The 22,561-nt window shown below is 41.1% G+C and overlaps 1 protein-coding gene and 1 long non-coding RNA gene across 2 annotated transcripts in view; one reads left to right on the forward strand and one right to left on the reverse strand.

The window, feature by feature from the left end:
* aatkb (apoptosis-associated tyrosine kinase b) overlaps positions 1-22,173 on the forward strand; it is an 81,452-nt gene extending 59,279 nt beyond the window's left edge. Inside the window, exons 4-15 of the mRNA XM_034227509.1 lie at positions 1,987-2,128; positions 9,774-9,853; positions 10,466-10,584; positions 11,101-11,188; positions 11,820-11,953; positions 12,361-12,445; positions 12,894-13,015; positions 13,486-13,635; positions 14,627-18,209; positions 18,628-18,757; positions 18,873-19,079; positions 19,652-22,173. Coding sequence (XP_034083400.1) covers positions 1,987-2,128; positions 9,774-9,853; positions 10,466-10,584; positions 11,101-11,188; positions 11,820-11,953; positions 12,361-12,445; positions 12,894-13,015; positions 13,486-13,635; positions 14,627-18,209; positions 18,628-18,757; positions 18,873-19,079; positions 19,652-19,680 — 4,869 coding nt within the window. The 3' untranslated portion in view covers positions 19,681-22,173. The remainder of the gene's footprint in view (positions 1-1,986; positions 2,129-9,773; positions 9,854-10,465; positions 10,585-11,100; positions 11,189-11,819; positions 11,954-12,360; positions 12,446-12,893; positions 13,016-13,485; positions 13,636-14,626; positions 18,210-18,627; positions 18,758-18,872; positions 19,080-19,651) is intronic.
* Positions 10,822-13,019, reverse strand: LOC117553529. The gene is made up of 2 exons (XR_004570154.1): positions 12,903-13,019; positions 10,822-12,424 (listed from the first exon to the last, which is right to left on the reverse strand). It is a non-coding gene; the product is annotated as an uncharacterized LOC117553529 (long non-coding RNA).
* Positions 22,174-22,561: the final 388 nt, after the last annotated feature.

Consider the following 22,561-nt stretch of genomic DNA (forward strand, 5'->3'; position numbering starts at 1 on the left):
GGGACATCAAATAGGACCTAATCAAATGTTGATCTGTAAAGATGTGAGAAAGTGATTTGTTTTGCCTATCATTATCTCATATCTGTTCATTTGTTTTCTTTTTTTATTGAATTGTGAAAGAAAATGTATAAATTAATGATTATTTGTTTTTGTTTTATTGCAGCAGCATGTTCACGAGGCATTGCACATGGTTTAAAATAATACTAAATAAAAACGAATTGTATACATAGACTATCTATTGAATACAGAATTCCCAATTTAAAATATACAGAATAAGTTGAAATACTCTGTTATAGACTAACCTATTACTACACATATATCAACATACGATACTGTACATTACAATTATTAGTTTGCAAAGTATTTGCAGTTTTTAAATTAACAATGAAATGTAATGAAGTTCAGTTTTATCAAACAAAAGTGCCAAACTTCTCCTCTTTCAGCTTCCCAAATGAGTATTTTGCCTCAAATTGTAATGAACCTTTTCTATGTCTATTTACTTTCTTACTTGAGTTAATCTACTAATGAATCATTATCTATAGTGTGTGTGTGTGTGTGTGTGTGTGTGTGTGTGTGTGTGTGTGTGTGTGTGTGTGTGTGTGTGTGTGTGTGTGTGTGTGTGTGTGTGTGTGTGTGTGTGTGTGTGTGTGTGTGTGTGTGTGTGTGTGTCGATGTGAGTAAAACCACATGTTGAATTGGAGGGCGAGCAGGACCGTGTGAAGATTTGGATCTGAGGCGGAGGGGGGTTGCAGCTTGCACATGTGTGTACTGTGTATGTGCTCGCGTTCTTGGGGGACAGGATGAAGTGAGAGATTGAGGTGTGTGTGTGTGTGTGTGTGTTTGTGTGTTGCAGAGGGCTGCAGCAGGTCACATATTTCCAGTGTTGGGACCCCACTGCTTTCCAGCTTCTAACTAAGAGACTTTTATTCTAACATCCGGTCGGTGGATGCAGCCAAATCCCCCCCCCCCCTCCTCTGCTGCATCCTGTGATGTGTCCCTGCGTTCCTAAGACAGAATGAACCCTTCACACTAACACTCTGACAAAGAACAACAGAATGTTCTGGCATTTATATATTTATTTTTTGTTCTCATTATTCATCTTCTCCATATCATCACTCCAAAAGTAATTACGTGATTACAGAGCAGTTTTTCATCTGGGGAAAGTTGCTCCACCCAATGATGTTGATCCATTAAAAGGTAGAAAAAAAAGGTTTGGTAAGGAAAATGAGCAAGAGAGAGAGAAAAATGGATGCATTTAAATGTTTGAACAATCTTTTCTCATACAAAAGAAATTCTCTTATTTATGTTACCTTTTTTGACACGTTCAATTTTATTAGGAACGTTTCTTTGTGTTTTTTTATGTAACTTAGTTTCTTCCAAAGTGACTCATTACCCTTTATACATTTAAAAATCTTTATTCAAAGTTATCAGTGTGATGAGACTATCACAGTCTCTTGTAAAAACCCTAATTTGCCGATCAGAGTTGTTAAGACCTATTCATAAATCTTCTCTTGGTGCAGCTTTTGGCCTTTGAAGGTTAAAGTTGGATCAGGGTAAAGCTTTAAGAAGTGCCATCAAATACATACAATTGTGAATATTCTTATTCTGTTGATATTTAATTGTTATATTTAATATTTAATCCATCAGGCTTAATTGCGGCGTGGGGGATTGAGAAACATGTAATCTTAGCACAAATAATCTTTGGGGCTTTGTTTATGTTATGGTGCTCCACTGAGCCTGCAGCGAGCCAGGACAGCTTGCATCAGTTTATCTCAGCTCTTCTTCAACGGTCAAGCCAAAACAATCAGCCATCAGTGGTGGGGTTTTTCATTTCTACATGAACATTGATGCAGCCAAATATTACATATCTATGATCTACAGGCAGATTATGTCATGTTTGTGAATTTTTCCTCCTCACATTTTGAGCCTTCAAATGACTAGTTGCCATTCTAATGCAAGCAACCTGTTCCGTGCATCTGTTTCCAGGAATTCAAGAATGGGGAAGGGGAGGAGTACCATGCAGACATGTCCACCTTGGCCTCGTCGGCCTCCCAGGGCAGCCCGGACGTCTACATCCTGCCGCTCACCGAGGTGTCCCTGCCGCTGTCAAAGCAGCCTGCTCGATCAGGTGGGTGGAGCTTCACTTTGGTTCTGTTCATTTTAACATCTAGGGCTCCATCTACTTCAAACAAACTCATAAGGTGCAGCCAAAGTAAAAGAAAAGTTAACGTAAGCATGAGAGATTAAAACGTTTTTTTGAAAATCAGGCTGTAGTTTTGTTGAAAGAAGAAAATCACACAATAACAATAGTTTTCTATTTGCAAGGGTGCAGATTAAAGAGGCCCTTTTATGCTTTTTAGGTTTTCCCTTTCTTGTAGTGGGAGTTTCTAGTAGTGGAAATGTCCGACACAAAATGTCCGACACATCCCTAAATGGTGGACCAATCACAACATAGCTGGACAGCTAACCTTGCTGGTTTCAGACAGAGGGTGAAAAGAGGTGCTGCAGCACAGGCAGTATGATACAAATAATAAAGAGCTGTTTGAACATTAAAGCATGGAGACATGTCACAGTAGAGACACACAATACAGATATCAACCTGAACATTTGCATAATATGTCCCATTTAAAAAAGCATGGGGCTATTAGTTGGAAATCATTATTAAGGGACAGTTAAAGTGATCATTTAGAGTTTGAGAACTTGTTCTGCTATTTCTTCTCACTCATGAAATCTTCAAAATCCCCAAGCTACATTTTAGAGCATTTAGGCTTTATCCCTCCTGTTGAAAGGGAATATTAGATGGTCAAAGAATATCCAGTCATGATATCATTTTGACGGTGTGTCAGTGCTTTGTAATGTATGTCTTCACTCTGATGCAAACCTTGCAATAACTCTGTAAAACTGCCAGACTCTTACATGTTCAAGTACATTTCAAGGGTATGAGAGTAATGTGAGAGCGAGCGTGTATCTGGCGTTTGTCAAAGTGTGTCCCCGGAGTGAGCTCCGCCCTGACGCTGCTCTCGGTCAGCTGGGTCTCCACCATTCCCACAATCCCTCACTGCAGGTCCCCACAGAACGGACTCTGTGCTCTTTGGATTTCTCTCTCTCCCACAAACATCTGCCTCTTGCGTAATAAAGTCCCAGCGGCCAGCCTACACTGCTGCTTGTTGGAATGTCAGGCATGCACGAGCACAAAACCCCAGTGAGAGCTTTCCTCCCTCACTCTGTCGCCGTCTTTCTCTCGTTCTGCTACTCTGTGACAATGCTCCTTTTGTGCGTTAATGGGCTGATGCTGCCTGATAAACTTATGACACTGGAGTGTTGTGAGTCTTAATGGATCATGCCCACGCAGTCAACATGACTTCAGTCAAGATCTAATCTCAAGTTGAATTTAATTGTCTTTTAATCATATGGTTGTACCCACGCTAGTTAAAGGGACCCTATTATGCTCATTGTCAGGTTCATAATAGTATGTAGAGTCTCTACTGTGACATGTTTCCATGCTTTAATGCTCTTCATTTGTCTCATACTGCCTGTGCTGCAGCACCTCTTTTCACCCTCTGTCTGAAACCAGAGCCCAGTCTGCTCTGATTGGTTAGCTGGCCGGCTCTGTTGTGATTTGTCAACTGCTTAAACTGCGTTCACACCGGACGCAATGCGAATATTCGCTTCGCTCTAATCACTCGAGTTTCACCGCGGCAGTCAGCTGTGTTTACTCGCATCATTCAAACAAGACGCGCTGGCTCGGGAGCTACAACTACAACAAAATGAACATATTTTACCGTTATTAATTAATTATAATACACGTTTATGAATGATGCCGAAGTAACAACATACTGATACCGGTTAGTACAAACCATGAATTAATGCTTTGACAAGTCTGTAGACAAGTCTGCAGGCAAAAAACCTTTTAAAATGCTTGTTTTCTGAATGAAGATCGGATCGACCAGGCTAAGCTAACGTTTATGCTCCGTCCACACTCACAACAACGGCCTACATACATAAATAAACCAGCGACTGTATTCGCCATGACACAGACAGTCTGTGGTTTGTACTTGTTTAACTTTTGTCTAGTTTCTGAATAGATATGACTATGAGGAGCTGTGAGCTCTCAGTGCTAACTGCTAACAGCTATCGGCTGATGTTTTGGTTTTGTGGTTCTACGTCAGTGACGGCAGGCTGAGATCCTCACCGCTGATTGGCTACCGCGAGATCACATCACGGGAATTTGACGCTGGAGTTGAAAAAATTGAACTCGAGTGGTTGTCGCGGCCCTCTTCAATCGCCGCGACATTCGCATCAACCGCTTCATGCTCGCCGTCGGAGCGAATTTGCGTCTGTCTGTATCTCTGCATTGCATCGCGTCCGGTGTGAACGCAGCATGTTTGCCCCTCAATCACGTGCAATAGGTTGGAGCGCTAGCCAATAGAAGCTCCAGTGTTCCGTAGTGATGTCACTATGTCGATCAGTCCAATGAGGCGTTTCAGGCAGGGGGGGATGTGTGGGAGAGAAACTCCCAGGAGACTTTGGGATTTTTGCCTTTTTTAAGACCATTAACATGCACAAAAACCTATATAACACAAGCTGGATAATACAAAAATAAAGGTAAATTCACCAAAATCCCAAAGAATATATTTTCTCTCTAAACAGTACCTATCCTTGTTGTAGATTTTGTTTTATCCTCTTTGGAAAACCAAAAATATATCAATTGAAGGGAGGAAAATGGAATTTCCTTTATAAAGAAGGAATTATTGATCGGAAAGGTATTAGACTAAGACATTTCAAAACCCAAACATTCTGCAAGGCTTGATAACGTGCAAGAAAATGTCCTCACCATGTTCTGTGGTTTTATTGAACTGGCCCTTCCACATATGCCGTGTGAATAATAGCAACTATATGGTATTACAATAGTGGTCGGGGTCAGGGATTCATTATTGCTCCTCCAGGACTGCCTCGCCCAGTGACATCATAAGGGCAAACAGATTTGTGTTTTTTTTATTAGAGAGAAATGTAATGGCTCAATGAATCTATGATACTGTACTGTACTGAAGCTAGCTTGTACATTTCCTCTCTTATACTTTCCATACTTTTATTATATGTGTTGCTTAGGATGTTGTATGTGCCTCTAACTATATTGACTCACCAGTAATGTAAGAGCTTGGCTCAGTCCGAGGCCCAGTCCCCATCAGGACCCGCCCTGATGCAGCTGTTCCTGCACTGAGTAATGGAGCCCACACCCACTCAGACATGTGAACAGCCACACACACAACGATGAATCTGACGCACACACTCACACATTGAAATGTTCTTCCAGTCAGAGGACATACATGTATTCAACACATCCTACTCCTCTCATGTCTGCATTCATTATACATACAGTACATCAACATTTAAATCCTCCACATGCTGCCATTACCAATTGAGTTACACAACTAAATGGGCAAACATCATCAGTGTATATTTGTTTAAGGACAGCTCAGCAGAGTATAGGATGCACTGGACTGGAGAGTATAATGGGAATTCCATTTGACTCTTAGTGATTTAGCCATTGGCATTTCACTAAAGACTTCCTGTCTACTATAGCGATTAAGCTAGGTGCATTCTACAGAGAGAGATGCAACAAACAGCTTAGAAAGACCATACAGAGCTGTCAGGTGGAAATTGAGTTGGTGTAATGGCTGTAAAGGCATATGAGAACTTACCAGGTTAAGACAGACATGGGATACATATATAATTCTTTATTCGTGTTGAAAGTGTAGTTCATGAAAACAAATGTATTATTGTAACTATGAATCACTTGTTTCATAACTCACTTACTTTTTTATTCCAAAACCAAATAAAAAACTGCTAAGCAATGGACAAAACACAACCAATATTATAATATCGTCCTCCAGGATAAGTCTCATCATTGTTCCATCAGTATTATTATTATTTGAGGGTAACTAGATGGCATGGTTGTGAGTGGAAGTGAAACCTAAAAAACTAAAAGTTGTTACATGTAAAACTGAAATTAATATAAATGTTGCAAAGGAGTGGTTAGAACTCATACAAAACGTATTCTTCAGGAAAGAGCGTAGAATTTACAATATACAAAAGTATTCGTGTTTGTTTTGGGGTTATATTCTTTGATTCTTTAATTATATTCCTTCAGTGATCAACCATGTGGTTAGTTCATAAACCCAAAGGTGTAGCAGGCAAATTCTGATCCACATCAATGAGGCTGATAGCCACTCATATCGACCATTTGATTGGCTGATACCAATGGAACTGGGAGAGGTTGGGATCCATTGCTTGACGTTGTTGTCGCCAAGACTCAGTTCATTCCTCTGTCATAGAGCATGTGGATAATAGCCCCAGTGTGTGCCTACTAACTGGTCCTAACTGGTGCCATGCTTCCCCAAGCATCCAAACAATGGTTGTTATTCTGCTTAGCGCTGGAGAGAGGGTGAGTGGGTGTAAGGAATGACCAGTCCAGCGAGAAAGACAGGGGTGTCCAATATGGCTACACACAGGGACTGGACTGTGCTGCAGTCTGCAAGGCGACGACAGCTCCACAAAGATCAGTTTGTCCGCCTCTACGCCCAGACTCTAAGTGTCATCGTGGGAGACACGGAGAGAAAGAAAGGGGATGGATGGTGAGGGGGGAAGAGCCGTTTCATTTCACTGAGCTGAGACGGACAGGCAGGCGTGTTCAGCAGGCAGGAAGGACTCCGGTCATCTGGGGATGCTGAGAGACGCATCAGGGGTTTGGAGAACAGTCAGACAGAACAGGGCCTGAATACAGAATACACTTTGTTTACTCATGGACCAGCAACATCCACTGGCATGTTTGGATGATCCATGTTAGAGAGGGTTAATGACCATCGATTTCACAGACAATGGAATATCTATGGTGTCCACCAAAGATCCTGGATATGGTGCGTTCTTTCAATGTTATGTGTTATTTTTTGGTCTGTATTACTGAGGTTTATGATTCACCTCCATAAAAATGCAATATATTTATTCATTTAAATTAAACCCCTCGTTAAGTAGCCGACAATATGTGTGTAGTGTATTAAAAAGTACATTATTGTGTCAAGCAGGGAAGTAGATAGAGGCGTACTCAAAAAATAGTGCGACAAAAAAATGTTTATACTATATTACGTTGTTTTTTTTTAACTTACTACACTGTCTTTTTCTGCATATTTTCAACATACTATTAGACTCTATATAATGCCGTTTTTTTCAAAACTGGACTGGATAAAGTACTTAAGTAAATACACTCTGCCAGATTCTATCTAGCTAGATGTAAGTCATCCTTTTTCTGTTAAGCCAATGTGCTTTTTGAGGTTATTCTCAGAATTATCTCAGAATGTTCTGTGTTGTTTCAAAAATGTTTAATTATATGTGTATTATCACTTAAAGTTTAATAGTGTTAAAGTTAAGAAACAAGGATAGCATGAATTCCAACCAACAGGAAGCTTTTGTCTTTTCAACGTACTTTACTTGGAGCTTTTTTCAATATTTTTCACATTCTATACTCTGACTTCATATTTCTCCATCATACAATACTATTTTTCCGAATATTTTTAATCTGCTTTACTATGCCTTTTTTCATATTTTCAACATACATAGTGTATCGTGTTTTGCATATTTTGGGACATGCTCTACAGTGACATGTTTACAAACTTTGGATATACTTATACTATGACTTTTTGTATGTATGTTCGACATACATACGACATCATACGACAATGACTATTTTCAACATCCTATAATAAGTATTTTTTCAAAATACTATATGATGTAATATACTATGACAATTTTCTATTTTTTTGACATACCATACTATGAGTTGTATCAACATATTTTATTGTGGTTTAAGATTTTTCAGATAATATAGTATGGCTTTTTTTCTGATAATAATAGTATGTAGCATCATAGTATGATTGTAGTCTGTTTTTCGACTATACTACTATAGTATGAATCTTTTACGTAGTATGTTGGTCTAAGGACAGAGGGTCTAAGGACAGAGGGTCTAAGGACAGAGGGTCTAAGGACAGAGGGTGTCGTTTTTTCTCATACTGATATTCTGAACAATCTGTGCTGTTGTATTTGCTGTAAAGTGTCTCTACTGTAGGCTAATTTTATTATATGTACAGCACTTTGGCTCCACCAAAAATCGTTTATAAATGTGCTATATAAATAAAACTTGATTTGATTTGATGTTAAAACATTTAAGATATTTAGTTTATTAACTAAAGTATTACTTTATTTCATATTTTTCAATAATCTTCTTTGTCATATATGACATTGCTGTATTATGATGACGATATACCATAATATGCTTTTTTATACAATTACTGTGGTATGATATTTTCAACCTACTAGACTCTCCGATCGGAATCAGAATTCCTTTATTCGTCCCAGGGGGAATGCACATTGTTAGAGGACAGTGACAGTACAGATAAAGACAACAAATAAAACAATATTAAATAACAAGGCAAGAACAAGTTCATCAAATACAATTCAAAAGTACACGTTTAACACAATTAGCAGGAATATGATTTTTAAACATACTACACTATGACTTTTCTCAACATACTATACTCTAGTTGTTTGACATAGTTTAAGACATACTCTACTGTTAATTGTTTTCAAATAGTTTGACTTAGTATAGTATGACATATCAATTAATTGTTTCTTATTATACTATATTTATTTTCATATATTTGGACATACTATTACATTTTTTCAACATACTAAATAATACATTTTATTGATATGTTCAACATACCTCTATCCTATGACAGTTTTCTCAATATGTGCAACATGCTATAATATAACATGTTTTCTACATCCTTACAAACTAAAACGTACTATACTACCACTTTTTTCACACTTTAAATGACTGTACTTCGACTTGTTTTAATATTTTTGACATACCATACAATGACTTTTCTTTTTTTAAAACATTTAAAAAACCACATAACAATGTCTGTCATAAATATGCAAGTATATTATGACCAGTATACAAAGTATAGTATGTCGAAAAAATAAACAAAGAGATAGTATAGTATGACGAAAATATGCAAAAGAAGACACATAGTATGTTGAAATAGAAGTCAAAGTATGTTGAAAAATAATATATAATAGATCAATATAATATATTGAGATATTTTCAACTTAAGCCGTTTTTTTGCATATTTTCGACATTATGTTTTTTCAGATTAATTCTACATACTATATATATATATTTAATCATAGTATACTTTTTTCCCACATACTATCTTATTTGAGTACCTTACTGGACCATTTACTTCATTTGACTTGACATTGTTGGAGACTATTTTTAATTGAGGTCTATACAGTTATATATGTTCTATACATTGTTTTCTTTTGTCTCAAGCATCCTTTGGTTTCCATCCATCCTCTAGAGATATACAAATCGATTCACTTTGCTAATAGCTTGAGCTTGATAGTGTAATCCATCAGAGGGAATCTATCCTGCATTACTAATGGTGTGTTTGATAATGCAACTTATACAACATTACACTAATGTAACTCCGGCTAATAGATTTGTTATCATTATGGTCATCATATATAAGTCATATGGAAATCACTGCATTGAATGGTGGGATAAACCCATTTAACACATCCAAACCACTTTACCACAGTATGTGAACAAGCTGTAATGCAGCATAATGTGATTAGCTGTGTAAACACCACAATAACATCATTGAAATGCAGTTTTCCATCCCTGTAACACCTTTCTCCTCTCTTCTTCCCTGCAGTCCACCTCCTGAAATCCACAGATCTCAGCCGCCACAATCTGCTCTACCTGAAAGAAATCGGGAATGGCTGGTTCGGGAAGGTAAGCCCACCTCTGAACCCTCAATCTTCATAACTTCCTGCCCGGTGGTTTGTTAGCTCCCCGTCAGGTAGATCAAAGGATCAGTGAACCTCATGCCACGGCTGTTAGTCTCTGCTGTGATCCTGGCCGACACTCTGAGTTACCTTTAATACAAGAGTGTGTGATGCAAACCCTGGCCTTTGATATCAGACTTAGCCCAAAAGGACACATGTAAAACTCAAATGAATAATAACCCATCAGTGCAGGCTAGACCATATGGTTTGGTGTTTTACAACCAGATAACATGTTCTTGTCGTTCTTTCTCGTTCTCTCCCCCTCTGTTTCTTTGTCTGTTTCTCTCCACTCAAACTGTTCACTCATCACTATACATGCGTCCTCTCCATCCTTGCGTACCTTGATTGGGTATGTCCATCTGTATGTGTGTTTGTCTGCATTTGTCTGTCCTTGGTCTCCTGTCCCTGAACTCCTGCATGATCGTTCATGTCTTTGTGTCTGTCTTTGTGTAACGCTCACTCCCACTCCATACTCAATGGGTTTGTTTGTATGTAAATGTGTGTGTTTGTCTGTTTACTTGTGGTCCCTGTGTGTATATGTCTATATTTACTGTTTCAGGTTCTGCTGGGGGAGTTGAACACCGGTTTAAACTCCTCCCAAGTGGTGGTGAAGGAACTGAAAGCCAGCGGCAGCGTGCAGGACCAGATGCACTTCCTGGATGAAGCAAAGCCTTTCCGGTACATATTTACCTTTTTCACCATTGATTCTGTTTGGATTTCTGTATTCTATCTGTCTGTCATCAATGGAAAAGTCATCTTAGTCAAATTGACTGTACTGTCAATTCTCAGGTGTTGGAACTGTACTTAAGGAATGACATTTTTGACTTTTTTTATTTTAATACATGTCATTTGGAAATAGGATTTTTTTATTATTGCGTTATTATATAGTGCATAAATAATAATGATTTCCCATCCATGCTAACAAGACACCTTTATTTAGAATAAAATACAAATCCAAAAACCACTAACACCCTAAGAACAACATTAACAATGGTAATGAAAAAAAAAAAATCATCCTGAAAAAAAATATCAAAGTCAACCTACACACATAACAATTCACTGCCTGCCTCATTGTGTCCTGTGACCACACGCTCTTCCTCTACCCCTCTCCTCCTCCTCTCGCCCTCTCTTCCTCTCCCCCTCTCTTCCTCTCCTCCTCCTCTCCTCCTCTCTCCCCTTCTCTCCTCCTCTCAGCTCCCTCCAGCACCCTGCTCTGCTGGCATGTATTTCCCAATGCACAGAGATCACTCCCTACCTACTGGTGATGGAGTTCTGTCCTCTGGTGAGTATCCCAAGGCCTTACACATGTTAAGCGTTGATTAAGATGACATCTGAAGACATGTCACAGGGTCTGAATCTGAGAGGAGTGCTAGAATGTTCCTTTTACTGCTAAGTGTTATTAAATGAAGCTATAACATATTGAAATAACATAGAGTACAATGTAAGATATGAGCTATAATATTTGTAATGAAGCCCAATTCATCTTAAAGTCTGCATTAGATCTTGTAACTCATCAGCACCCTAAATGGATCGAAAAAGGCAATAAAAACATTCTTGACAGTTGCTATAAATATTTGACAGTTCAACCCAGGTTTATATGTCCTGCTTTGCTTGTACCACTTGAAATGCAGCTTAAAAATCCATCATCATGTAAAAAAACAACAAGAAAAAACATTTAATTCAGCACAGCCATAATCTGAAATGGTCTGTTAAAACATTTTAAATGTACACATGCAACAGAGGACACAATGTTGGTGCATGTCTATTCATTATTCCACATAGTAATACCAAGCCAGATGTGCCTTCTTGCACAAAAGATGGTTGACTCTCGGCCCCATTAAGCACAGTACAATACAACACTGCCCTCCAGTGGTGGGAGCTTGTAACATACAGATGTTTTACTTTGTGTGCAGGGAGATGTGAAGGGTTACCTCCGAAGCTGCAGGACCGCAGAAGCCATGACCCCGGAGCCCCTGCTTCTCCAGCGGATGGCCTGTGACATCGCCTCAGCACTCTTACACATGCACAAACACAACTTCGCGCACAGGTAGTGAGCATATTAAATATCAAAACACGTCAAAATTACATCCCCAGGCCCGGGTCTGTTTTGATATTCTGGAAATATGCCATTTGCTCCTTGGTTGCTTCCTGGAACAATATCCTGGTGCTGCCTGAGTGATCCTCACAGACTCCAGCATCAGTGATTTTGTTGCAGGTGGTGGACCTCATCTCCACAAGTCAAGCTTCCTCTCAGTCTGCAGCTTTTTGTACAGATAGCAGTGTTGAACTATAGAACAACTCCAAAAAGAATGATGTCATCTTGCAATAAGTCAGAGTGTTGCATGCACGGTTTCTCAAATATTACCTTTTTCAAATTGTCTGCTCTTAATTTGTATATGAATTAATTAAAATGAGCTATAACAGCTGCATAACCTCTTCCCCCTTTGTATCTAGTGACCTGGCTTTGAGGAACTGCTTGTTGACGGCTGATGTCTCCGTGAAGGTTGGAGATTACGGCCTGTCCCAGAGCAAATACAAGGTGTTTATCAGAAAAACATGCACACAGTCAAATATAAACACATATATATTTTACAAGCAAATAATTAAAAATTTGCAAGGAATAACGTGTTAAGGGTACTTGGAATAAAAAAAGAAACAACATGGAAGATAGGATTCCTGGTACAGTTTGTTGTCTGTATACAGTACATTGCCTTGCCATAACTATCTAAGTGCCTCATGAGTGAATCTACAAAGGATCTAGCATTCAGTCCACCAAAGTGAGTTCCTAGATATTGTACATGTTACAGAGATTATTTTCACATGTTTTGATTACAATATTGAAATTGAAAACAAAGCAACAAAAATGATGAAAAGTAACCATAAAACGCTTTAGTTTAGTTGTTGTTGCTTATTTTGACTGTGCAGCTGATATGATTGAATAAAACTAAATTCTAAATAAATAAACACAACGTGTTTGTTCCTATCAGGATGATTACTTGGTCACATCAGATCAGATGTATGTTCCGCTGCGTTGGATCGCTCCAGAGCTGGTGGACGAGGTCCATGGAAACCTGCTGGTGGCCGACCAGACCCAACAGAGCAACATGTGGTAGGCCACACACACACACACACACACACACACACACACACACACACACACACACACACACACACACACACACACACACACACACACACACACACACACACACACACACACACACACAATATCTAATTTATATGTCAGTGCTTACAAAACTCTGTTAGGAAATATTGATTGTTTTTCTGTTCATTTTTCAGAGAGATTTGGACATTCCTTAGGCCTATTTTATCTGAAATAATACTGTTAGTTATTGTGCATTTTGTAAAAAATGAAAGATAAAGCAGTCAAGTAGAGAAAAGTTTAAGATAACGATCTGTGAAATAATAAAGTTCTGACTGTGATGAAGCAAGGTATCCCTTTTTTGATATGTTTTGGTCTAGATTAAGACTAGATTACACAGGGGGTATGACCAATACTTGATCTAATCGCTATTTTATATTTAATAATCACAAAATCTATGTTATCCTGTGTCTCAGGTCTCTGGGTGTGACCATCTGGGAGCTGTTTGAGCTGGGCAACCAGCCCTACAGACACTACTCTGACAGACAGGTCCTGACGTACACTGTGAGGGAGCAGCAGCTGCGACTGGCCATGCCTCTGCTCAAAGTGCCGCTGGCCGAACGCTGGTGAGACACACACAGGAACACATTTACATTACATTGCATTTAGCTGACGCTTTTATCCAAAGTGACTTACAATAAGTGCGTTCGACCAACAAGATACAACCTTGAAGAAAACAGAATCATATAAGTACATCAGGTTTCATAGAGCCAAACATTTCAAGTGCTACTCAACTGGCTTTAGGTAAGCCAGTCCTTTATTAGTATAAAAGTGCTTCGTTAATAGTTCTAACGCTCGAAGTGGAGTCGAAAGAGATGAGTTTTCAGTCTGCGCCGGAAGGTGTGCAAGCTATCTGCCGTCCTGATGTCAATGGGGAGCTCATTCCACCATTTTGGAGCCAGGATAGCAATAGCAGTGTTTTTGCTGATGGGAACTTGGGTCCCCCTCGTAGTGAGGGTGCAGCGAGTCGTTTGGCTGATGCAAAGCGAAGTGCACGTGCTGGGGTGTACGGTTTAACCATGTCCTGGATGTACGAAGGGCCAGATCCATTCACAGCATGGTATGCAAGTACCAGTGTCTTGAAGTGGATTCTAGCAGTTACCGGAAGCCAGTGAAGGGAGCGGAGGAGCGGCGTGGTGTGGGAACATTTAGGAAGGTTGAAGACCAGACGAGCCGCTGCATTCTGGATGAGCTGCAGAGGTCGGATGGCACATGCAGGTAGACCAGCCAGGAGGGAGTTGCAGTAGTCTAGGTGTGAGATGACGAGAGCCTGGGCCAGAAACAAGTTCAAAGCATGTACAGTTCTTACATTGAACACATTCAAAGCAACACATGCTAATTCCGTCTATGATAATTGGATTCTTATTTATTCTACAGGCTCTAATTATTATGCTTATTCTACTGGTTTTGATTCCCTTTCAAAAAATTGTTGTTGTCTTAATTTCTTGGTCGCTTGAAGGCACATTACATAATATTGCACCGGTTGGTGTTATCTGCTGGAACTACCTGTTTTCTCTTATATGTGTATATGACTTGTGTTATGCTTGGATCCCTCAGGTATGAGGTGATGCAGTTCTGTTGGCTCCAACCTGACCAGAGACCTACTGCAGAGGAAGTCCACCTGCTGCTCAGCTACCTGTGTGCCAAGGGGGCCAGTGAGGCCGAAGAGGACTTTGAGAGGCGATGGAACTCCCTGCGCCCCAACACCGTATTCAACAGCCACCGATGTGCCCTGGCAATGTCACAAACCCACCCCTCCTCAACCTCCTCATCTTTCCCTCTCCTTGAGCAATTTTCAGCTGCTGATGGCTACCACTCTGAGTCTGGAGATGATATACTAACAGTCACTGAGACCAGCCACGGCCTAAACTTTGAGTACAAATGGGAACAAGCCAGAGCAAACCAGTCGTATAGAGCCCCGGACTCCTCTGGTGCCTTGAGTCAGGTCAACCATCATTATCAGGAAGCATTTTACCCACCCGGGGGCATTGTGGGAGGCTGCCCCATGGAGAGAAGCCATGGAGTTTCTCCTTACTACCAATCCAAACATCTGCATGCTCCAGGCGTACTCCCTGTTCTTAGTGCCCATAGCCCCTCAGTAAACAGTGAATACTACATCCGCATTGAAGAGCCAGTAGACTGTAACATTGATCTGGACTACACCATGTGCTCCTACAGCCCAGACTACCAGGGCAGCAGTGGGAGCTTTCTGACAGGAAGTGCAGACTCAGGTGAGTGCATGGTCTGCCCGTCACAGGGCAACAACATGGATCCCTATTGGTCAGCAGATATCAATAAGTCTGATATGTACGACTCAAATGACTCAAGTCCTGCCATCTCTCTGACAATGGAGCCCCTTTTAGGGCAAGTTCTGGACAATAGCCCACTGCAACCCTGGGAGTCTAGTCACTACGTGTCCTATAAAGACAGAGATGGGGGTTACTACTATGAGCACTCACCGCCATTGGGGATGGATCACTATCTTATTGGACATGAGTCCTCCAGTGAGCGCCATCAGGAAAGCTGGGGGTCAAGGAGCCTGCGCCAGGCGTTGGGGGAGTTCGATAACCAGCTAGGTGTAGCCCCCGTCGTAGGCAGTGCACCTCAACAGGCCTACAGAGACCCATATCTGAACACAAGTCAGAACTCCATCATAGGAAAGAACATGACAGGGGGCTACTACGACATGATGGGCTCCCTGAGGAAGACGATGCCCAGCCACACCAGGCATAACAGCCACTCTGTCAGTATTAACATGGAGACGGAGGGGGCACTCTTCATCGGGCACAGAGACAGTGACACAGAGGAGGAAGAAGAAGAGGACATATTTGTTGAGAGACACACCTGCAACACTTGGCCTTCAAAACACCGCCACAGCAGTCACCAAAGACGCGCTAGCCACAGCTGCAGGCAGGATGCTTACGTAGATTTCCACTACACGATGCCAAGTACAGACATTGAAGACTCCTGGCCGGAGGAGCAAAGCCTGGCCTTCCACTCGCTTCCCAAACACATTGACTATCTTGAGCCCCAACAGGTAAAAGATAACAGTGCTTGCCTTAGTCTGAGTAAACATCCCCCAATGGTGCAATCAGACAACTGCAACCCCTATCTCTACCTGTGCCATGAAAGTGAGACTCAGGTGCCAGCATCTGGAGAGTGCTGCCACTCGCACTTTGTTGACCCGCTCACAGGCTTGCTAGTCAGAAACAACAGCTACAGTCACAGCTACAGTCACAGCTACACTCACAGCAGCTACATCAGCGATAAGGCCGTTGACACCCCAAGCAATGATGAGATGATCAATCTATCACCAGCTCCAGGGGGTCCCATTGTGGCCAAACCTGCCTTGATGAAGAGTGAGGACAGAGAAGAGCATTATGTTGATCTGACAATGGGTGATTCACACTTCAAAGAAAAGAGGGAGGATGTAATCAAGGACAATTCAATCATTCAAAGACAGACAGAACCTATAGAGGAAGAAGTGAGCCTGGCAACGGCTATAACCACTCCCCCTCCAGCTGACAACATGCATGTGATGGTGGCCCTCACAGATCCACAGTCTGAGATTAGTCAAAACGGTGACAGCGGTGTCGACCGAGGAGGCTCCAGTGTAAGTCTTGCTGACATACTCGACTGCAGTGATGACGAGGAGGAGGATGACAACACTGACGATATCACTGACGTTACCTCAGGCATCTTTGCAGATGATACCAGCGAGCTGAACGCCTCTCCTGCCTTCAAGTCGATACATAAGCAGGTAGGAACTCCCGATTCCATGGATTCCATGGATCTGCCATCTGCCGCCGGGTCTTGTGAAGGCTTCAGCCCTGCGTCCTCCAACCCTTCCAGCTCACCTAAAGCTATGGACAGTGGCTATGACACAGAAAATAACGAAAGCCCTGAGTTTGTACTCAAAGAGCCCCATGAACCCCGTGAACAACCGTTGGGGAAGCCCACTCTTGACGCAAGCCTTGAGGAGGAGGAGGAGGAGGAGGAGGAGGAGGAGGAGGAGGAGGAGGAGGAGGAGGAGGAGGAGGAGGAGGGTCATGGATGTGAGGATAAAGTAGTGCCCACAGAGGATGAACCCTCATTGGGGAATGATTTGGCCTCAGGAGCCTCACAGACTGGCGACCACATCTTTTTACCACTTAGTGATAAGACTCCGTACAGAGACTCTGCCTACTTTTCAGACTATGAGAATGAGAGGCATTCTAGGGACGACACGGAACAACATTCAGAGACAGTAAGGCATGAGGAAATGGTTGAAAAGGAACAGCACATGGGAGAAAATAAGGGTGAAAAAAGAAAAAATGAGGAGGATGAGGAAGAGCTGAGGGACACTGAAGTGAACAAAGACATACAACTTGAAATGGAACAGATGTCAACAGGAGGAATGGATTCACCACCAGGGATGGTTGCATACTTGACAGTAGAGAGCGGTCTCGATGAGGTATTGGGGCTACCTCTGGAGTCTTCTGACAATGCTTCAATAGCAGAAGGTGGGCTGGACGAATGGCCATCTCAGGAAGAGGGTTCATCCTTAGGAGACTGGGCAGCAGAAGTTGTGGGGGCAATGGAAGAGGCTATTGGTGCCCTGAATGAAGATTGCACCGCCACTGTCAAGGTAGAGGAGGAAGCCGAAGACTCGCCTCAAGATTTAAAAACAGCAGAAGAGCCAGAGATCAAGACAATTCACAACAGGCCATCAGGGATATCCGGTGAAATCCTTCACTCTTTACCCAAAGACGAGGTAGCCTTGCAGCACAGGGCAAACACCAGGAGGTTTTCTTCATCCTCTCCACCACCTCCATCCTCTCCTCCCCTTCCAGTCCCTGCCACAGAGGGCCACAGGTCTGGGGAAGAGGGGGATGTGGAGGACGTGGACACCGATGACAGCGACGAGTCGGATGAGGAGCTGCGAAGCTACAGTGTGCAGGAACAGAGCGGAGGGGACGAGAGCGATGACGAGTGCCACCCAGTGCCTATCGTGGTGAGTGACAACAGCCAGGACCACAAACTGCGGAGCCTTCTGAAGCTGTCAACCCTGCTGACATCAGAAAACCTGGACGAGGAGCTTGAACGCAAGAAGAAGACGGTGTCCTTTTTTGATGATGTCACTGTCTACCTATTTGATCAGGTAAGAGAGGCTGTTCTGAACTTATAAAACCTTCATCAATGTTTTTGATATTAGCATAAATTCAAGTTAGCTTGTGGCTGAAAAGGCCACTCATAGTTTAACATTCATTGCAAATGATCACCAATTATTCAGCTCTACAAACCTTTTTAACCTTTTTGAACTCATTGCTTTTGTGTTTATGTCATATTAAGGGTATTGTCTGCCATTTTCTGTTGGGTAAACGGCAGACAAACCTTCCTGACGTAGCATGCTAATGTTGCAGTTTGCTAATACATTAGCTGCAATATAACACTCTCTAAAAAGCAAGTGAAATGCTTGCTTTTCAAACTGCGGAGCCTCGTGGCAATGTATCATACAGCTTGAATTGTTCAAGTCTCAAGTCTTTATAACTTTGTTCTCCTTCACTGTCTGCCACTAGGAAAGCCCAACTAAGGAGCTAGCTGAGCATGGCTTCCCTTTAGGATCAGAGGGACAGAGTTCACGGAGCAAATCCCATGAAAGGCTTAACGCCTCGGATGACTCTTCAGATGGGAACATCTCGGAAGAGAGTAAGTACAAGAAAACATTTAAATGTAGTACATACAAAGATGCTTGTTTTTACATTCATAACAACTAATTGAGTTAGCAATATACCTTCCTAAATATATTATTGTCTGCTCCCAGGTGCAGGGTATGAGTGGGAGGACGACTTCCCCCTGCTTCCTCTGCAAACATCCTCAGCGGCAACCGACTCCCCCCCACCACGCTCCATCCCCAAAGCTTCGGAGCCCAAACCAGCCGTACAGTTCTCCCGCTTCACTGTCTCCCCCTCCACCGTGTCCCGCTTCTCCATCACACACATCTCGGACTCTGATATGGACTCTGCAGGAGGTGGGTTCCTTTGAACTAGGACTAGGTTTTATTGACTTGATTCTTACATAGTAGCCTATACATACAACTTAATACATATTTTTTAGGAATGAAAAGGAGATAGAATTTCTGAACAGATTGAAAGCAGTTGTGACTGAATGATCGATGACACTAAAACTGGGAAACATAGCATGTCAGAACTAAGGGACAAAAAGAAAATGTCTAAAAAAGTCAGCATTGATATTTGAAGATAACCGACTTATGATTCTGAATGTGTCCTAGACAGTTAACACCAAAACCATATTGAGTTGCCCATAATTTAGAGTGCATTTTATTTCAAAATATTAAGATAACTGAATTAAAATTGTTTTTTTATTTATGCCCCGACTGTAAGAGTTACTCTAACATAGTTAGAAACAGGTATGGACATATATATATAATATTGTTTAGAAGATGCTACGTTGTTCTTGTGTTAGACTGCACGCCAATGTGGGGGACAAGCCCATTAAAAAAGCAATTATTGTGGCAACAGCTTATCGCCCCAGACCGAATTGTGTTCATTAAACCTCCTTGCCTCATTTTGTGTTTTGCAGGAAGCAGCGAGGATGGGGACAAAGAATAATGACCTGTGGATAATTACTGCCTCTCCGTGACAACAACTCGGCCTGCTAGCATGACTTCTTATTTATTTCTTGACGTCAGGTTTTAGAAACACAAGACAGTGCCTCTTACCGCCTGTGGACACTTTTGAAAAGGTTGTGCTTACTGACCTAAGCTGTTTAGAACAATGAAAAGAGAATGGTTAATATATACAAAATTACAGAATATTAATATATACTGTGTGTATGATGTAAACAGATCTATGAAAGTAGGGGATACTTTGAATTGTGCATATTTTTTCGGATCAAAGAGACACAATGGAAGGACATACCTTGGAAAACCTGGAAAGCAACACATATTCCACCTTTTTCACTTCTTAATTTATGACAGGAAGCATTCATGAGAGTGTGAAACCACCTGGACTTAGAGAAAAGAAAAGTTGAACTGTGCAAACGGTCGCTTGGCAAAGACACCTCCACTTTTTGGCTTTTCAACAGAGGATCAGCACTTTGAAGACTGTACAGCTCCACAGAATTTGTAGGAAATTGCTTTGCTTGTCTTCAAAAATATCAACAAGAATCCTTAAGGTATCACAAGTAATATAATGTTCATATTTGGGTTCATTCAGAGACAAAGGGAAAAGAAAGCAGGAAGCAATGGGAATTTTGATGGGTCATGTCTGGTTTCAGAATGTTTTTGTATGGAAACAGCTGATCAAACCTGAACAATGTGATATTTTGTGACTATTTATTTTGTATCAGGACCATTACTGTACTCTTTAACATACATGTGGCTCATTCTCTCTACCAAATTGAATGCCAGCACCGCCATCACAACCAATCCCTCCTGTTGTAAACATCCAAAACACTATAGTGACAATAAGGAAAGAAGTCATTTCAGACTTCACTAATTAAACAGTTTTTTATAATAGCAATGCATGGTTTTAAGTATAAGAAAACATCATCTTTAAACATTATTTGATTAAAGACAAAAAGGGACCGTTTTTAGTTTTGTCTTTTAGTCTTGACACATGATCATGGAAATCCATTTTGATGTTTCCTATTGCTGCCAAAAACACATTTTCAGCAATATCGATGATTCATGATATGGAATGCTACATGATGGATGAGTTCTCTAATAGGGGCCAATACGGGTGGGCAATATGTATGAAATCTTAATCACAGCACATGAAATATTATATATTGCAGTTTTGTTATACTGTACCTCCTGCTGAAGTACGTTTTGCAGAACTTTGAATCACAATTGAATTGAGTCAATAAATAACTGTCTAGATTAGAACATCTGAAAAGTCAAGGTTCTTCGTCACATTGATGCAAAGCTCCAGCTAAGCTAAAACATAATGAATTTGAAACCACAGATATCAGTGGCAGTAGTTGTTTACTTATGTAACATAGTGACATCACTACGTAACACTCTTGCTTCTATTGGCTAATGCTCCTACACATGATACGTGCTAGGCTCAGGGACAGGAAGTTTCTAAGCGGTTCACCAATGAGTCGTCTAGGTTACCAATCAGAGCAGACTGGGCTCTGGTTTCAGACAGAGGGTGAAAAGAGGGGCTGCAGCACAGGCAGTGCGAGAAAAGAAAGGACGTTATCAGAATAGAGGCACACCTGAAAATGAGCATAAATGGACCCTTACAAAGGATAGAAGCCCTGTCATCATCATATTGCCCAGCCCTACAGGCCACTTCATTAAAATACAAACAACTTGCACAACAATAATAAAAGCTGTTAAATACTTATTTTGTCTGAACAAACATGCTGTTACATAATGTAAATCAGCACATCATACATCTAGTGTGTTCCAGCTATTGCTCATTGCTACTGTCTCCTGCTTCTATATTGGCTACACTGACGTTGTTTGGAGCAGTTTTGTTCTATGATTTTGGTATTAAGCTGAAATATTGACTCTTTTCAGATTTGAAAGAAGAGTCACAGGGATGGGATAGATCAGTTAAGTGTTAAGTCTAATGTGTCTGATCAGCTTGTTAAAGGCAATGGGGAATGATGTCATGATCATGATATGTTTCAATGCTTTGCTTTCTGTGTGTGTTAATGATAGGAAGTGAAATGGAAGGTGTGTTGATGGGGTATTGGAGCGCACAGTGCTCTGTGATCAACATGTAGTGTCTTCTAGTGTTTGTTTGCATAGAACCATCTAGACAGCCGTCTGTAATATTTTTGTATCTCGACAAGAATACTTTTAAGAGTATTGATGTAATGTACCAGTACAGGAGGGAGGATTGAAAAAAACAAAAACATGTCTCTTGTGTTTTATTGTTGCCAAAGAGATGTTGTGTTGTGGATCAGGGGCAACAGGTGGGTTACCCCACAATGGAGATCAAGAGGCAGAGCAGGGGCTTTGGCCTGGTCGTAACAAAGAACATGCGATACCGTCAGTAACATGTGCCCACCCCTACACTGACCTGGTCACATCATTACTTTCTGTACCTTCTATCAAATATAAATAAAGTCTGTTTTACACATCTTAAGACATCTTTGCACCATTTGTTGATTATGTTTTACCTACCTTTTTCTTTGGGTTCACATGAGAAGAGAATATAATTCACTGGCAATATCGAAAAAGTGTTTTAATTGAATGCGATGAGGCAACATTGTTTTGTGTTTAGGTCTGTGCTGGGATTAAACTAAACTGTGTTAACCCGATAATAGCCTGATCTGACTGATACAAAAAACTAAACATTGGGGATGACCAGAGGTGGGAAGTACATTTATTCAAGTACTGTACTGAACTAGAATTTTGAGATAGTAGTACTTTACTTGCAGTGTGCGAAAAAGTACACGTCCCACCGTCCGGGACGTGTTATTTACAATATCGGACAAGTAGATCTTTCAATTGACTTGTCCGGCGGACAAGTG

This window comes from Gymnodraco acuticeps, unplaced genomic scaffold (assembly GCF_902827175.1).
Source record: "Gymnodraco acuticeps unplaced genomic scaffold, fGymAcu1.1, whole genome shotgun sequence".
NCBI lineage: Eukaryota > Metazoa > Chordata > Actinopteri > Perciformes > Bathydraconidae > Gymnodraco > Gymnodraco acuticeps.